Source organism: Acomys minous (assembly GCF_964271855.1).
Source record: "Acomys minous genome assembly, chromosome: 12".
NCBI classification, from domain to species: domain Eukaryota; kingdom Metazoa; phylum Chordata; class Mammalia; order Rodentia; family Muridae; genus Acomys; species Acomys minous.
Genome location: NC_140493.1, coordinates 24,603,002 through 24,621,256, shown reverse-complemented (window position 1 = coordinate 24,621,256; position 18,255 = coordinate 24,603,002). Strand labels below are relative to the sequence as shown.

The following is an 18,255-nucleotide window of genomic DNA, read 5'->3' as shown; positions in this document are numbered from 1 at the left end:
AGCCGGCCAGACCCTACGGTTGAGAGATGGTGACAGCCCAGCTGAAGGGTCCTTCAGGAAGCAACCACCTGTGGCTCACCCCACATGTAGCCTGGGCCAAGCAAAGGGCCAACTCACCTCTGCCGGAACTCCTGGAAGACCACTCTGTTGGGAAAGCCCTGGCGGCAGATGCGGATGCCCTCCAGGACACCATTGCAGCGCAGCTGGTCCAGCACCAAGTGTGGGTCCAGCTTGCCAGCCTGGAGAAGAAAACATGCAGGTGGTCCCACTGCTGTGACTGGGGGTAACGAGAACAGGGCAGGTGAACGCTGCTGCGAACACTGCTGCTAGGGGATCAGCTGTATCCTGCCCCGCCCTGCCAAGCATCCTCACCTTCTTCTCATGGTTAGGAATGATGCAGCGGACGAAGTTGGGGTTAGTGTTCCTCAATGTGGCCATGAGCTTGGCCAGCTGCTCCTTGTACAGCTGCCCCACAGTACGGAACATGCCCTTCCGTGTCTTGAAGGCCCCAGGTAGTGCTGTCTCAGACATCCCAGCCACCTGGTCCAAGCCAATGATTCGATCCACTGTGAAGGACATAAAGCTGTGAGTGCCGGCGCCACACCGAAGGTCCCCGGGGCACAAGAGAGACAGACGCCAAAACAAGGAGGAGGGTCTGTAAGGAGCTGCAGGACCCTTCTGCTCGAGACTGAGAAGTCAAAGGTCTCTAGGGAGGACACACCTGACCTAGACAGGTGGCACAGAGGGAAACAGCAAAGTGCCAAGGCATAACTCTAGTGCACAGTCAAAGCTGACCTGACCTTATGTTCATGTCCATTACCCTAGCCAACTCTGGAGGCCACTTCTCCCAAGGAGAAGCAATCAAGTTGGTAATGTGTTTGGAATAGAAACAATCCCCTGAGGCTGGCTCTGGGGAGGTGTTAACCCTGGCTTAGAGCACATGTATGTTCCTCTGGTCCCAGCTGCAAAAGAACTAGTATCTTGAGTTCACCACAGTGACCTTTGCTCCACAGGAACCAAGCAGTGGGATGTCCAGACATGTGAGTGCATCACAGCCAGGATCAGAAGATTCATTACATATGGTCCTCCCCAGCAGAGACCTCTAAAGCAGGGCCCAGGGCAGCCCAGGGCAGCACTGGAAACAGCTCTGAAAACCAGTGCTGGCCCATAATAGTCCCAAGGGTCTCCCTGCAACATTTGCACACTATCATATGGTGCTTGGGTGCAGCCCGTGATCTTCATCCTTCAGACCAACCCCAAAAGACATGGCTCTTATCTGCATGGTTCAGGCCCAGCAGTAGTGAAGTGAACTGCTTTCTCCAAGGTAACAAAAACAAAAAACAAACCAAAAAACCACAACAAAACAAACCAAAGCAAGCAAGAGCCACTGGGATCAGTTTTGCGCAAGGACTAGGGTTAAATCTGAAGGCTTCTGTCACTAGAAATAGGTTATGCACTCTGTGGCAAAGACCAGTTTCTACTGTGTGACCAGAGCTCTCTTATTTGCATGAGGACAGTTTAAAAACAAAGCAAAACAAAACTTGCTAAAAATGGAAGCCACAGTGGAGCTGCAAGCCATGTGACCTTGGTGGCCACCAAAGCCTGGGGGTGAGTGGCTGGAAGAAACACTTGGGTCCTATAGAGGAAGGGGAATGTGGCTCCATGGCCAGCTGGTCCCTGTATGGACTCTGCTGCTGACACACATGCTAGAGCTCTCTGGATAACCGTTGAAGGATCATACAGCTGCCCTCAGCTAGACAAGCAGCAGCACACACTGCACCTGACCCTCATGCAAGACACACAGCTGTCCAAGCAGAAGACACGGCCTCTAGGGGGAGCTCTAAGGAGGATGGCAGCCTTTTCATGGTCTCCCTACATGTGAAAGTCATGCCAACATCCTTAGAAGCCTGGCTTCCTATTGGAGAGAGGCCTGCGCCAGGCATACTAAGGCAGGAGCCCAGGGCAGCACAGGGAACAGGCATAGCCAGGCAGGAGGAACCACGGGGTGAGAACGTGCACGGCCCTGGGTACGCCACACAAGGGAGCCCACTCGGGGGCAGCCGGTCACCTGATTCTAGGTGGAGAATGGGAAAGCGGCGATAGAAATAGGCTCTCTGAGTGCTCTGCATCTCTGCAACAGAGAGGTTAAAGCAAGACCCAGGCAGAGGAGAGGGAGAGAATGAGAGACAGAAGAAGAACAGCTTCAAAGCAACCAGCCTACGAAGGAGGAGAGGAAGAACTGCACGGATGCTCGGGGACTGCAGACCTATGTGGCAAGGCTGGGGCCGCCTGGGGATTGGCCACTCGGGAGAGGTTCCTGGCCAGACAGCCAGACAGCGAAGCCCCAAGGGGCCTCTGTCATGGAGGAGATGGCTAGGGTGCCAGTCAGGGCAAACTGTCCTTTTCGATTCAGACAGGCCTTCCTTGTGAGAGTCACAAAGGACAAAAGACACCTGGCTGGTGTCAGGGGCCTCTGGCTGGTGTCTGGGTTCTGATGGGCCACGCGGGAGGCAGGGGTGGAGGGCAAAGGGCGTACCATCCTTCCACAGCTCCGAGACGAACTTGTCCGAGGACTGGTGAAGCAGCGTGGCGATGTTGTCGTTCAGAGGGTCCATGTTCTTCATCAGCCACTCGTCTGCTTTATAATCCACCTGGGAGAGGCAGAGACCAGACAGACCCTCGTGGCTGCTGCCAGGGACACACAGACCCTTTGTGCAGACACCCTCTGACCTGCTGCTGCCATCCCCGAGAAGCAAGTGGCAGAGGCAACGAGGTATTGACAAGCTGTTCTCTGAGGTGTTGCCAATGGAGCTGACCGTTAAGACCAACAAGGGACAGCTGAGAAAATGATGTCACAGCTAGCCTTAGAACAGTCTCCTTTAATGTAGTAAGAACTTAAGCAAATATCCTCTTTATACCGACATCAGAACAAACTCCTTGTTAACTAACATTTCTTTGTAGTCATAAGGCAAGTTATTTGTGCTTTTTCTTGTCTTTTTGGAACACCCACATTTTTCTATAACTGTGTTTATTGTTCTAACCTCTTTCAAATACACTCTCAATAATACAAGTTCTACTTTCATTGTAGAAGGTCCTAGAACAATACAGGCAGAGCAGCAGGCATCTTTGCCTCCCTCCCTCTCTCTAGCCCACATGGCAGCGGCTGCCACTGAGGAACAGGGTGGCGCTTCCTTTGTCCTAAGACCAGCGCATACATGCTGTGAGATGGCAATCCAGAGCGGGTGCTGAGCAACACCACTGGGCACAGACATGGCCCAGCTAATTTCATCATTCAGACCCTGGGTGGCAGGCAGGGTGTCCCCTCCTTCCATGTGACACATCAGAGGGCAGGAGAAGCATCCTGTGAGCCTCTGAGCTAGTAGCTGGGCACTGCTGGGAGGTAGGAGGGAACATAAAGCCAGGAAGCCTTCCGTGGGCAGCTGGGTAAACAGTGCTTTGGATTTTACTGTATTTTTCTGGGGAGTTTTAAGAGAGTTGCTTCAGCAGCCTTAGGAACCACACAGCCAGGCAACACAGGCCAGGAGAGCATGGGAAAGGCTTGAGGTTAGCACTGAAGAGGTGCCAGATCCATCCAGACTCTGTGCCCCAGCTGGTACTGGAGACTGCAAAGAGCAGCTTCAGTCTCAGCAGAGACTAGGTTAGGCTGAGGCCCCAAGAACACACAGATTGGGGTGAATGCCAGCCAAGGGGCGAGCAAGCGCAGCTCTACCACAGACCAGCTGTGCAGCCTCATGACAATGGCTGCTATCTACAGCGGGGACAACTCCCTTCCCCCTGAAATAGAACACAACTGGTAATGTCTGGAGACACTGTGGGAGGGTGCTACAGCCAGAATTCTTGCAGGAGAAGCCAGGGGTGCTGCTCAACACTGCATCGAGCACAGGCCAGTGTCCACAATAGACAACTGGGCTGCTAGGGGCACAGAAAGCTTGCCCGGGAGTACTGACCCACAGGAGCTCACTTGATCCCTGGCTGCTCCCACTCTAGGAGACAGAAGCGCAGAGAGTAAAGCACTTTACCAAAAGCCGCTCACTTTATTAAGTATCAGGGTCTCGTTTCAGCTCCAGATTATAGCCACAGCCGTCCACCTCTAAAACACACCCCAAACATTCTACAAGTTTCCAAGACCACAGTTAGGCCCGTGTGCAGGCTTACTGCTGCTACCAGCCTATTACCTGAAGCGGTTTGGATCACACCTCCACCCCTGGGCTGGCCTGCTTCTATGCTCCTGCCTCACCTTGCCAGCATAGTGGATGATGCAGAAATCAGCCTTGTCCTTCAGCTGCTTGGGCTTCTGGAACTTGGGGTGGGTGCCCTGCTCCTGAACCACCTTCTCCACAAAGCTCTTGTCGGTGGCTTTAGGAAACCAGCACTCCTCATCCAGCAGGGCCAGGATGCCTGGGGGACCCGCCTGGAGAAAGGGGCATGGGGTGAGCAGGGTGCAGAGTTATGCCCACCCACAGAGAATCCAGGGTGGGTGTGGCAACCCTCAGGCTTCTTACACAGAGGAGGGGGCATTCTCCAAAGAGGAAAAATAGTGTCATTAGAGAAAGGACTTGAGTTAAGAACGCTATTTCAAGACACTTCTGGAGTCTGGGCTCTGGCTGAGAGATGGCGCACTGTAGCAGGTCTGCAGCAGTGGCAGTCACTAACAAAGCCACAGTGAGACTAACAAAATGCACAGCTCGACCACCACACCCCCCCACCCAAGTGTCTGGTTCTAGAGTGTGCGGGATCTGCCAAAGTGACTGTCCCTGGACTAAGGGACCCTCGGCCTGAGCCCTGGCCCCCAAGCTGTGTCCATACTGCTGTTTAATGATGAGATGAAAGGCCTAGGACAGCTCCTTAAGGAGAGGCCCCAGAGACCCAGTAGTCTTAGGTGAAGGTTACTCAGACACCTCTGCGAGCATATGACACTTGAGTCAGTTGGGCTCCTGAGAACTATAAGTTAAAGAAAAAACAAAAGCCCTCAAAAGGCCAGCATTACCAAAGTACGTGCTTCATGTTCTTCGGCCCACTGCCACTAACACTGACCAGACTTTCTCCTGGGCTTTCTGCTCATCCAATTTTCTATGTGACTCAATGGCCCAGATACTATAACCATTGTCCAAGCACATTCAGGAGGTGACCCAGAGATGGAAACAAGTCAGGTTTTGGTACAGTGCAAAAACCCAAAAGTCCAACCAGGTACCCTAAGTTCCACCTGGCAGAAGCTATAAATATGACCTGCTTTATGGAGGAGGAAAGCTTCTCCTAGCCTCAGCCATCTCGTCAGTCAAGGCCATGGGATAAATGCTGTGGGGCTGTGTCAGTCCTGAGCAGACAAAAGCTGGGTTTTATGTGTATGGCTGCACAGTTCTAGGCTGTAGCAGGTGAGGCTGGGGGGATCTTACTTCACAGAAGCATGCAGTTTCTTTAAGACAGACAGGCCAGCATCTGCTGGGCCTGAGGAAAATGGAAAGCTCGGTCCCAGTCACCTCCCTATTGGATCAGGGGGACTTTGATGAGGGAGGCCTCCCAAGCTGTGAGCTCTCCAGACGAGACTGACAGGAGAAGGAACTAGATGCCCTACAATCAGGCATTGCAGAGAGGAGCGAAGATCCAGACAGGCCAGCCTGGCTCTTACCGGCTTCTCAATGAGGTCGATGCAGGGCTGCAGGTCCAGGCCGAAGTCGATGAAGTTCCACTCGATGCCCTCACGCTGGTACTCCTCCTGCTCCAGGATGAACATGGTGTGGTTGAACAGCTGCTGCAGCTTCTCGTTGGTGTAGTTGATGCACAGCTGCTCGAAGGAGTTCAGCTGCAGGGAGAACGAGGCATCAGAGAGGTCCCTCCTGCCAAGGGCCCAAGGCCACAGGGAAGGAGAGCAAAGGGAAGGGATGCTGTGGACACCCCAGGCACTGCCTGTAAGCAGCGTCCAGGATCTGCCATCCATGTGCCCTACTCCACAGCAAGAGGCCTTTGCCGTCTGAGGGCAGCAGCGCTCTCCAGCAGGCTGACAAAGCCCTGCTTGGGATTATGTTATGAGATCATAAAGAGACTTAGCAAGAAACGGTGTTTTGCTGACTACGTTAATCAAAACACCAGGATGTGGCCATACATCTGTGTTCCTCGTGAGCAAGGGTTAGCTGTGGGCTTCCTCGCCAAAACTCTGACACACAGATGAACACAAGTGACAGCCACAGATCCCTATGACTCCATTGTGATGTGGCAACACCTGGCATCTACTGCTGACACCACTGCGGCCGTGCATTGCATTTATGCCACAAGTGAAAAAGATACAACGCTTCAGTGAGAAGTTGGTGTTTCCCAAATCTAAGTTCTCAGCTTCCCTGGGATCTACTGTGGGCACCGATGCAGGATCTCACCAGCTCTTCCTACTAGATCTCAAAGCCTTCATGGACAGACACAATGCATGACCTCAAAGTGCGAACTTTGCCTGCGAGAACAGGTGACCAGGCATCTGTCCATGAAGTCTCCAAGAACCTGACTCGGAAGGCCCGTGACTCTGAAAGTCTTTAACACACATACCAACAGTGTTCCAATGCAAAAAAGATTTGCCAGTATGAGCAGCTATGAAACTATGACAAAAAAAAAGACTTGAGAATCAAGGAGATGGCAAAGAGGAAGCCGAGGGGGCATCCAAGGGGTGTGAAGGCCAGAGCTTACATCAAAGATCTCGAAGCCAGCGATGTCCAGGATCCCAATGAAAGAGGCGCCCTGACGCTTTGTCTTGTCCAGTGCTTTGTTGATGCGAAGCACCAGCCAGCGGAACATTCGCTCATAGGTTGCCTTGGCCAAGGCCTCAATGGCAAAGTCAGCCTAGGGACAACAGCCAGGGGCACTGGGTCAGATGCAAAGCCTGAAGGCTGCATGCCCTTGCCCCATAACTTCACTGCAAGGCTTTCCCCAGAGAAACAGCCTAGGCACGGAGGATGGGGAAAGCGTCACACGACCTTACTGTGGTGCTGTACAATGACAACAGCTGGAACGCCTCTGTATCCCATAGCACAGTGGACCCAGATGTTTGCAAAGACCTTTGTTAACTGCGCAGTGGCATAAAACATTTACAGAAGTGGTAAGCTCCCAAGACCAGCTTCAAAATAACGCGGCTGGGAAGGAGGGTAAAGACCGACCAAGACAGGCCATCTGCGGAAGCTGCCTCGGGACAGGCACAATGGGTCATTCCATTGTTCTCTTGTTTTGCATGTTTCGAAAGCTCCATAATAAAAAGCCAGAATTGAAACTAAGTTAAAAGGAAAAAAAAATAGTCTACAGGAAATAATAATCCTCATGGGTTAAGACAATAAACACTGTTGCTTCTACTGCCTTCGTTGTATTTTCTGAAGTGTTTATATAGCATTTTCTAATTGGGGGGGAAAAAATCAAGGTTTCTCTTTAATTATTACGGATATGAACAGTGTTGGCAGCTATTACACACATTGGCTTTTGAAAACAGCACTCTTGTCTTTCCTACAATGGCCCTGTCCACGGGCTCACAGCTATGCAGTGAGAACCCTTAGGAAGAGCCTTGATAGATGCCATCCTCCAAGAGTTGGTGCCATAAAACCCCACGACCCATGGATAAAGCCAGAGGAGGAGGTCCGGCCTCCGAGGGCACCAGGCCCAGGAATGACAAGCACATTTGCTTGGCACAGACAGGAAAGCCCTGCTTGTCTCTCAGCACATGTAGCAAGGCAGCAGGTGGTAGACGAACATCTTGGACTGAGTTCCAACGATGATGGAGCCACTGCTGGCACCGGGAAATCACACTACAGAAACAGTGATGCCTCATTTTAAGCATCATCTGGAACACCAGGCAGCCTAAAGTAACACTTTCCAAAGGTGGCCTTGGGCATATCCCTCTGCCTCTGATGTTCCCAGGAGTGCCACTGTCATCTTTGCCCTATTCAATAATGTCCACACGGTTGGCAGCCCAGAACAGGCCTTGCACTACACAGCTGTAAGATCATCTTCCCAGGAAACGTCCAAGTCATGTGACAGACAAGAGACACACAATAGCATACCTGCTCTTTCGTCTGTGCCTTCTGCACATAGTCTCTCCCCACCTTGATGCGTGGGGTTAGGATGCCTCTGGTGAAGTCGGTCACATTGATCCCCAGGAGATGGGACACCTTTTGAGCAGCTGATATTTTCAAGAAATAAGGAAAAGAGTGAGAAACGGTTTAATTGAAACCATATATAGCCTGCAAGCAAAGAAAAGTTGCAAAGGCAAATGCAGACTCACTGACTGAATCTAGCCACAGCGCAGGCCATGGACTCTTGGCCCAAACCAGTGTCAACGGAGATGTGTGCCCAAAACAAGAACTTCAAGGGGACAGCCCTGTCCAAGGCACAGCAGTACATAGTCCCACAGCACAAGCCACACAACCCATTTGAATGTGTTTAAGAAGCTGTAAGACAAGGCTGTGAGGCTCAGTAACTACAACAGGAAACAGTAGTGGCTGAGCAAGCTGAGTTACACGGTGTCACATCCTGACTGGGGCAAGGACAAGGCTCAGGTTACTTTCTCCCTCAAGCAGAAATGGCTTTTAGCACCAGGACAAGTGGTTTGACTTCAGAAACAGAACTCAGGCCAGGAGAGAAGGTCCCCTAGCTCACTGCCACTTGTTGTGTATTCTACGTCTATACAAATGGCACAGCTGGAGGAAGGCACAACAATGCACAGCTGTAGTCCCAGCCACTAGGACAGGTGCCAGGGGAATACCACCAGCTCACAGCCGGCCTGAGCAATACGGTGAAATCCACCTCAAGAAAGGCCCAAAACCCTAAAACAAACCCCAGGGGATTGCACACCCACAGACACAGACAACGTTAAAAGAGGAGGGGTTGGAATCTTGGCTGGCTCTCTCCTAAGCATGACCAGAATCCAGACGGGAGCTCGTGTTACCTGTGTTGTCTGGCATGGACGCCTGGTCAGTGTTCCGTTCCTTCTTGAAGACAATGTTGCCAAGCTGAAGGACTCCTGAGATGACCCGCAGCAAGCCTTTGTTTGGGAAATACAAGTCGGAGTGGACAGAGGTTGGAGAAAGCCTCAGCCAACTAAGGGTAGCCATCCTCAAGGGATCCGTGCCTAAGCATGCATACTGCGCTTCCTGGGACACTGGAATACAAGGTCTCATCTCCTGGTGTGGAGGTTACTGCCTTGGGGGCTCACTACCACTAAGGATGGCCTGTCTCCACCAGATCTCAGCTGACAGCACTATTCAGACACAAGCTTTGATAATATGTTTGACCCACCACCCTCCCCGCCCCTCTTGGTTTTCAGGACAGGGTTTCTCTGGTTGTCTTGGACTCGCTTTGTAGACCAGACTGGCCTCAAACTCACAGAGACCACCTGCTTCTGCCTCCCAAGTGCTGGCATGCACTGCCGCAGCCACCACCTGGTCCAAGGTGGTGGCTACAGTAAGGACATGTTTCTGGCCCAAGGCCCAATGTCTGCTTATATGAATAGTGTTTTACTGGGACAGTGTTTGTTTAAAGATTGTCTGCAGTTGATCAGATGTTCTAGCCCACAAGCCTCTTCCACCCTTCATGGAGTCCGTTTCCTTTGTTTGCCTATACAAATGCCTGTGGTGTCTCATGGAGCAAACCCTGAAGCCTACTCCTTAAAGACTGCCTTCCACTACACAGAGATCCCTAGGACCAAAGCTAACAGGAAGTTCTCCAAGGGCCCCTCATCTGCCTCAAGGCCCCAGTGACAGGACACCTCTCACCACCTCTGGCACAGGAGTCCCTGCCCTTACCCATCTGCTCATCCTCTGGGATGCCCATAATCCTCATGGCCTCCATTGTCTCCTGAAACATGTCTTTGTCCTGCTGCCCAGGGATGGTGACATGTCCGTTGGACAGGAAGCGGTATTTGTTGTATGGCTCCAACAGGAGGTCAGCTGTGAGATGAGGAAGAAGGCATGGGTTAGTGAGGTGTGAGGTGCACATGCTGCGGGCAATGCTGTGACTCCAAGATGTGATCCGCCTGGACCACTCTGCTGGCGCAGCACGTGCCGCCAGCCTTTACACAATGCAGAACATCAAAACTCTGAGACTACAACTCTGCCTACAACACATGCCTCAAGACAGAAGCTTCTTCCCCTCCCTCCCCGCAGTGGGACCCTAACTCACTCTTGAGGTGCTCCCCGGCCCCAGACAACAGGTAGTAGAAGATGTGGAAGGTTCGCTCCTCCTTGGCCTGGCGGATGGCGCGAGATTTCTCCAAAAGATCTTCAAGTATGTTAAAGAACAACACACACCTTTAATCCCAGCACTCAGGAGGCAGGGGCAGGCGGATCGCTGTGAGTTCAAGGCCAGCCTGGTCTACAAAATGAGTCCAGGACAGCCAGGGCTAACACAGAGAGACTCTGTCTCGAAAAACAAAAATAAATAAAGTAAAAAAGAAAGACAGAGACACAGAGAGAGAGAGAGAGAGAGAGAGAGAGAGAGAGAGGAAGAAAGGAAGAAAGAAAAGAGCAACACACCCTGGAGGAAATAAGGGTCACCTTGCTTCTGTCTCCATCAAGAACTGGCTGTCACCAGGAAGGAAGGGTAAAAACAGCAAAGCAGAGCAGGGCCAACTACCTTGCCTCCAGCCTTCAGACAGCCTGCCAGACTAACATTGCAGCTCACACCCTGAGGGAGCCATGTCTGCCTGAGGAGACCCGGCTGATGAGTTACATCAGACTGAAGCATTCACAAAGGCCATAGGATGGTGCAAGGGAGACACAAAACAACAGTCACCACGTGACTACCACCCTAGGACCCCACAGTGATTTTCAGTAGTTCTCTCCTAAGCCAGGAGGAACCTGTCCTCTGAGCCCTGTGTCACGTATCCAGTCAGCTCCTCCTGAGTCAGATTTTCTTGATGTTGTCCCAATGTCACACAAGTAGCAACACAATAACCCCCAGGAGGGCAGGCTGTGTGCTCTGTGAGGGCCACTGCCCGCCCAGTGCCTTCTCTTAGTCAGTCAGCCACAAGGATACAAGTCTCAATGTTAGCACCGACGATGTAGCCATTGACATCAAAGTTGATACGAATGAATTTACCCTGAGGAGACAAAGACAGGAGACAAATCTCAGAGAAGGAACAAGGGGCCCCACCCAGCCCTGCTCCTGTTCGCAGAAGGCTGAGGAAGGCCACAACCTGAGCCAACACACAGCACTTAGAGGCACTAGGCTAATCAACGTGTCCAGGTTGGGGTGGGTTCCTTGCACGAGGGAAGGCAGAGAGGAGAGGCCTGTTATGGGCAGTGCTCCTTCCCACGTGACCTGACCCTGGGAACCAACAGACAACACCCCACTTCCTCACTGGCTTTTCCCAGTCTTCTGTGAAGGAAGTTGTGGCCATTATATTAAGAGGGGGAGGGGGCAGGCCATGCTGACAGGAACTTGTACACCAACAGGAGGAGGAAATGACAGACTCAAATCCTTGTTTAGGGTGAAAGCAGCAGGTGGGAAGTCATGGTGCCAAAACATCTACATAGCGCCTTGTCCCCCAGGAACCCAGGCAGCGCGGGCAGTACTCACAAATCGTGAGGAGTTGTCATTCTTCACCGTCTTGGCATTTCCAAAGGCCTCCAGGATAGGGTTGGCCTGCAGCAGCTGCCGCTCCAGCTCCCCCTGTAGGAACCCAGAGTCTCATGAAGGCCAGGCAGCAGCGTGGGCTGCGAAGGCCAGCATGCCAGGAGCAGAGGCCTGCAGGGCCTGGTAGCCGCCACTCTGGCCTCCTTCCTGCTGGACCTTTGCAACAGGATGATCAGAAACTGACCTGAGAGGAAATCAGGAAGCTATCAGCTCTGGGAACTGACCCTATTAGTGTTGAGAGTGGGGAGATTAAGCCACAGCCTATCTCAGGACAGTCTCGCCCTGTGACCACCGGCCTTGTGCCCCCTCCTTGTATCTAATCCCCACATTTTCCCTTCACATACAAGGGAAGGTGTCAGGTCCACAGAAGGCACAGATGATTCCATGCAGAGTGCAGTCGGCTGTACTATCCCTAGCATCTCCTGCCTCCAAACCTTCCCTGACATCTACACGCGGGATCAGTGAGACAGACTTTAAAGTCCCAGATAGTTATCAATCATTTTCACAGATCCTATCTGTAGAATCCTGGTGTTTGCTGGGCACCAGAAGACGCCCTCGTGCATCTCATGCCTGGACCTATGGGGTTTAGTCAGGCAGAGAGCTGCCCTGTTTCACTGACTCAGGAGCTGAGGTTGGGGAAGGAAGGACCATCTGCTCAAGATCATCCAGCCACGACTCAGCAAGGCTGACAGGCAAACTCAAGACTTCTCCCTAACCATCGCTGGTCACTTTGACATCCCCTGCCCCTGCCACTGTCCTTCATGGAGGAATCTGCAATGCCAGGCCAAATCAGTTCCGCAAGCAGGGGCCAACAACTGAGACTGGCTGGGGACGTAGGGCTCTGTCCCTTCAACTGTTAAAGCTGTAGAGGGGAGAGCGCTTCACTTCCATCAAGCAGGGCTGATGTTTCTCAGCGGCTAGAGAGTGGCCAGGACTTTATGGAGACAGCAGCCACCGGGGAGGGATGAATGACAGCAGTGGCAGCAGCTCTCCCAGGAGAGTCGGCCATACCGCCTGCCCTTCTAGCACGCCTGCCACAGGCACCTGCAAGGTTCTGGAGTCCACCAGAGCCCAGAAGTGAGTCAGGTTAAGCCTCTCTCTCCTGCTACCTGAGCCAGGGCTCTGCCTTCCTTCTGCAGAAGCTTCCATGGCCCAGTCAGGTAACTGGAGGAATCACTCTGCCTTGCTCCCAAGAGGTGGGTCAGTGAGGTCAGGCCAAAGGGTAAGGGCAGCCATGCCCTCAGAGATGGCTCCACATGTGCACTTGGCACCAATAGTCACCAAGCCACAGGCTCCTCCCATAAGCCTGGTGCTGGCCTGGGGATCAGCCCACAGGCAACCTACAGAGCCAGACTTGGACAGGAGCTGCTCCCTGCCCTGTGACAGACCTAGCAAAGCAGAGGCCAGGCTGCCAGGATGGCTGGGCCACTCCTGTTCCCTCAGACAGTCTCCACCTGCCTGACTTAGATGTAGAACTCAGGCAGCTATCTGAACCCACACATAGCTGCTGTGGAAAATGAGTTCACTGGGCCAAGTGGGAGCCGTTACAGAGCCCTGCTGCCAGTGGTGATGGCATGCTTTCAGGATACCTAACTGGGCACAGAGACTTCATACACAATATAAAATGTACAATGTATGATCCTAAGTTTGGATTGCTAGTGCAGTTTCTGAAAAGCTCTTCCTCGGTGGCATTTCAGCCAGGAGGCTCCAACTAGTACATTAAAAACAACTGAGAGGGACAGGGTCGCTGCTCAGACTTCAGATGTCCACCCTGGCTGTCCTCTTAAGAAAGCTCAGTTCTGAAAACCCAAGGCCAAGGCCACATGTCCTGTCTGGTGGGCTTGCCGGGGAAGGCTTGAGTCAATCACCGCAGGTAAGAGAGCTCTCTTAGCATTGTAAAGCTAGCCTGCCAAGTGTGGAGAATCACTGTACAGCTTCAGGCATGGTAAACAATTACACTGGTCAACGGCCTTGGCTGTGACTGAATGGCAGAGGCAGCCAGGCAATCACTCTAGCCGGAGAAGGAGCCAGGCCCACCAGATTTTGTGTCTTCATAGCTTTCCTCCTACTATCCCCCTAAGACCCTAGTTATTTGTATGTCTGAGGCCTGCCTTCCCTCTAAAGTTGGGACCTAGACATGCATCACATGGGGCCATTTTACTGCTCTCCAGCTGGGGTCCTGTCTCCTGTCCTCCAGGACAGAGACTCCACTGTGACCTCCTAAAAACCAGTCACATACCAAGCATTCAATAAATAGCTGGGATATAGATTTTTACTCCAAATTCAGAGACAAAAAAAAAAAAACCCACACAGCCAGAGACCTCCTAACCTCATGGCCCTGGTTTTTAAAATAAGTCTCAAAGAATGGAAAGTGGGAGGTGGGGGGGGGTGGAAAAAGAAAAATAAACTTTATTAGGTTCTAAATATAACTCCTGACACCCCATGGAAAAAGTTTCAGAAAGTCTCGAGAAGCTTGGCTGTGGAGAGTTATTCCTGGTCTGGTTCCAGAAGGCGGGACACGGATGCGTGCGGCTGCACCCCTTATGCATGCAGACACACCCCAACTTACTAGTGAGCACAGTGCATGGGACACCAGTGTGGTGAAGGCAGTGAGGGCCATAAAGCACCCCGATGACTTTGGGGTGCCATCACCAACACACTGGGTGATTCAGGGAAGCCTAAGTATGGGGGGGGAGGGGGAACCACTCCTCAGCCATGCTCAACACTAACCAATCCTTTCCCCCAGGAAATTCCACTCTGGGACCTCCCAGTATCTCTCCCAGCTTGTGCCAGGAGATGAGAGTCCAACCATTTGTGACTAGTGTGTACCACCAAGCAGGTAGCACTCTGGGAAGGCAGGTGCACATCTCACCGTGCCGAGATCAGGACTGCACAGGGCCCAACTGGAACTCAGGCAGGTCTGGAGCTCTGAGAAAAGCCATGTGATGAGGCCGAACCCAGTCAGGAACTGCCAAGTGCGTCACACCCAGCCCTCCGCCCGAGACAATCAGTGAGCCGAGCCTCTAAGAAAAGTTCTAGCTGCAGAAAGTGACAATGTGTGGAGTGAAAAGCTGCTCAGAAGAATGTACAGAATCCAAGGGCACACGATGGCAGAACACGCATTCCCGGTGCAGAACGTGCAGTAAAACGTGCATCTCACCTAGCCAGGGCACTGCTGAGTTCCACCAAAATCCACCAAGGGAGGAGGGAAAAAAGGAAGTAAGATGACTTTCCAACTGTCCTTTCTCCGTGAGGGGGGGGACTGTCCACCCAGAGGCATTTATTCACACAATGGAACAAGGATATGGGACTCAGAGGCAGGTCACCCCGAGTCCTTCTGGGCCCCATCAGCTTGAGAGCCGTGTCTCGGGCTGTCTCTTCCAGCATCCGAGATGGAGTGCATGCAGCAATTAGCTGCCATGCCAAGCATTCTGCTAAATAAAGCCTGGGGTGCTTCCAGTTTTCATAGTAACTTGGAGAGTTCAGAGGCCAAGAATGAAGTGGATCTGCTACTGCCCGACCACTCCCAAGACCACTAAGTGCTGCCTAGGAAAGCAGGGTGGGCCTCTGCTTCAGTCCCAAGAGCATCCTCATTTAAAGCTGGGCACCCCTCACCCCTTACTACCCTCTGCCAAACCCCACAGGGCGCAAGGCACTCACCTGGTCCTTCTTGCTCTTGTGTGAGGAGGCCACATGCGCCAGGTACTGGATGACTTTCTTGGTGTTCTCTGTCTTGCCTGCTCCAGATTCACCCCTGCCAACAGAGTTGAGGGAGTCCTCAGTAAGAGGTGGCTACGTCCTCAGCCTCCACCCCACTCTGCCCTTCTGTGGGGTACCCATGATCGAACCAACACAAAGAGAAAGCAACAGCAAGCCAAATGTGAAGCTTTGGAATCTTCTCTCAGTCTGTTTCCCGTGGCCACCAGAGGCCAGACAAAAGTTGATTCATAACCACTGCCTGCCTACCCTGGTCACTTGGCAGCCTTCAGAGCCAAATGTTTTAGACATAAGGGGAGGCAGCTGTTGACCTGAGAGCCAAAGGCACTTCTATGTGTTCCCCTGAAATATCCCTGGGAGGCAGTTTCTGTTCCACCTCCTTATTGAGACGGTAAGTGGCCAGTATCAGACCAAATCAGATAAGAAAGGCCACCATTCAGAGCCAGAAGGCATGCTAGGAGTTCTGGAAAAGCCAGTTGGTGGCTCTTACTCAAGTCTATGGTGGTCCTCTACTGTCACCCACCCACCCACACTTGAGGAGGGCTGACAAAAGCTCCCTGGGAGCTCTGAGCAGAGGACACATGGCCCTAGGTCCTGTCTCCGGGCAGGGGGAGGGGTCTAAACTGGGAACGAACCTACCAACCTGCTTCAACAGGATAACAATATTCTTTCCCCAAGAATAAGGGACAAGTTCAATCCCCAGCACCAAAAATAAAAGCATCAGAGCAGTAAACAAGCCCCCTCCCCACCCCCCCACACCCACTCAGAAAACACTTACGTGCACAGAATGGACTGGTCTTCCCGGTCTGCAACAAAGAGGACATTAGGTTACCTTGGATGGGAAGAAGAAACTCTCTCTTCCCACTTCCATGAAGAGTTGCCAAGATAAGGAACATAGACTTAAATGCTTCTCTGAAGGGCCCTTCCAGGCCTCCAACCTGGGCTGGGGCATCTGCAGTGGCAGAGTGCTGGGAAGCTGCCTGCTCCTAGCTCTGGCTGCACACCCATGCTGCCCACTCCATCCCATTAATATCATAAAAAAATGCAATGGCAGAAACTCCCAACACTGCCCATATTTAAGCAAGGACTACTGTTTAAGGGGCCAGAAATCAGAGCAGGCTCAGTAACAAGATATAGCTTGCAATGGGATGGTCCTGGAATGGGACACTGCCTCCCTGAGTTTAGGACCAAGGACAATGAACAGCTTTCACTGAACCCCGTGCACTCCTCCAAGTTGTGAGGTAGCACACGCATGAAGGACACACATGAACACTGCATGATGCCTAGTCATGTAAGGCACACATTGATGACAGGATAGAGGCCGCTAGGGAGGAATGACAGCTTCTGCCATGTGTCTGGGACAGCCTGCTCTCTCCACAAGGAACCTCCAACAGCCATTCGAGCCTCCCGAGCCATTCAGCGAGGAGGGATGGGACGTTCTCCTTCGCGTGTGGGCACTCTGAAAGCTAAGCTAGATGCTCACACTCGAGGACAATCTGCCAACCTCACGCCCTACAGAACAGCACCAGGCTACTGGCAACAACAGAACTGCAGTGAGATGCCCGACTGTGGAGTAAGCGCCACAGCACAAGGAACACTGGCTACTCATCCCGCTTCCTGATTATTTTGATAAATATAACACATAAAACAGAACTAGTGCTGACCCTGTGGGAACAGTCAACTCCTGAAGGGCCCCCTCATCTCCGCGATGGAGTGCCAATGGCAGAGGGGGAAATGCAGAACCAATCAGGGGGCCCGCCTGGCTCTCACTGTGGCTGATGGCCCCATGTGACAAGCTGCTGAGAGAATGACTCATAGCTTTCTGTGTGCATGGCCTCGGGACAAGGAATTAGCCATCCAACGCCAGACTGACCAGGCAGATCACCTGCCCTCCTGTAGGTGAGCTTTCTAGCTCCACCCCACCTCACTGAGAACCACTCAGGGAGGAGCCAAGAAGGGGGCATTCAACCTTTCTCCCTCTTGCCTTGTTTCCCAAAACATGCATTCATCAAGGATGCCAGGCAAGGACCGAGATGGAGCGGAGCAGAGCAGAGCCTCAGTAAGATTGGGGGGGAGGGGGGGAGCAGGAGATGGCTGCAGACAGGCTGGAGGAGGGCCGTTTCCACCCCTTCTTGCCCAACAGCAGTGTGGCCCATGAGGCTGGAGCAAGCATTTCTGTCATCCCAGGCCCTGCCCTTCCCCAGCAGCTCCCTGTGGTCGGCCCCAGCTGTGGCTGCGGGCGGGCATGTTTAGTCACTGCTCCAGAGCAGGCAAGAATGTACCTGTGTGTGCTGGCAAGGCAAGGAAAGGGCCTGGTGCTACCATAAAAGGAAACATTCTCCATTCCTTCCAGAAGGAACTGTTTCCCAGGGCTCTCCAGGCCCAGTTCGTGGATGACTGAAATTCCATTAACTGTGTGAGGAGGAGTCAGAGACTTCACTACTGACCAAGGATCAGGGTGGCCAACACACATGCACACATAGACACACATGCACAGAAGTAGAGATGTGCAGGCAGCTGTGCTCAGCCCTAAATGCACATAGAAGCACACTTGCATACACGTGTGTGCCCTGGTACACAAGAATGTGTGCACAGACATGTGAGCAGAAACATGAGTGCACAGAGCAGAACATACAGACGCTTGTATATAAATAGATCCACAGCATACATATGTACATCTGTACACACACATACACAGAGGCCTACACACACTCCAAAAGCTTACACTTCAGCGCCAGACGCACCATGAAATATCTGCCTACCCACTCCCCCCAGCTCTTCCCCCCTTGACCTGTCCTCTCCACATGCAGAGAGAGAGCACTTCCACCAGCAAACACTAGTTCAGAGGAACCCCCAACCTGATTCGTCAGACTGATGAGCCACTGCTTTCACAAAGAAGACCCAATGCCCACCAAGAGG

At 52.5% G+C, this 18,255-nt stretch overlaps 1 protein-coding gene across 3 annotated transcripts in view; it reads right to left on the bottom strand.

The window, feature by feature from the left end:
- Window positions 1-18,255, bottom strand: part of MYH9 (myosin heavy chain 9) — an 83,195-nt gene that overhangs the window by 20,125 nt on the left and 44,815 nt on the right. For all 3 annotated transcript variants that reach the window (XM_084750684.1, XM_084750685.1, XM_084750683.1), the window contains 14 exons: window positions 16,115-16,142; window positions 15,280-15,373; window positions 11,563-11,655; window positions 11,020-11,083; window positions 10,165-10,263; window positions 9,789-9,932; window positions 8,933-9,028; window positions 8,049-8,167; window positions 6,691-6,843; window positions 5,648-5,821; window positions 4,259-4,432; window positions 2,537-2,651; window positions 373-566; window positions 118-239 (listed from right to left, as the gene is read on the bottom strand). In XM_084750684.1, the coding sequence (XP_084606810.1) occupies window positions 118-239; window positions 373-566; window positions 2,537-2,651; window positions 4,259-4,432; window positions 5,648-5,821; window positions 6,691-6,843; window positions 8,049-8,167; window positions 8,933-9,028; window positions 9,789-9,932; window positions 10,165-10,263; window positions 11,020-11,083; window positions 11,563-11,655; window positions 15,280-15,373; window positions 16,115-16,142 (1,669 nt within the window). The remainder of the gene's footprint in view (window positions 1-117; window positions 240-372; window positions 567-2,536; window positions 2,652-4,258; window positions 4,433-5,647; window positions 5,822-6,690; window positions 6,844-8,048; window positions 8,168-8,932; window positions 9,029-9,788; window positions 9,933-10,164; window positions 10,264-11,019; window positions 11,084-11,562; window positions 11,656-15,279; window positions 15,374-16,114; window positions 16,143-18,255) is intronic.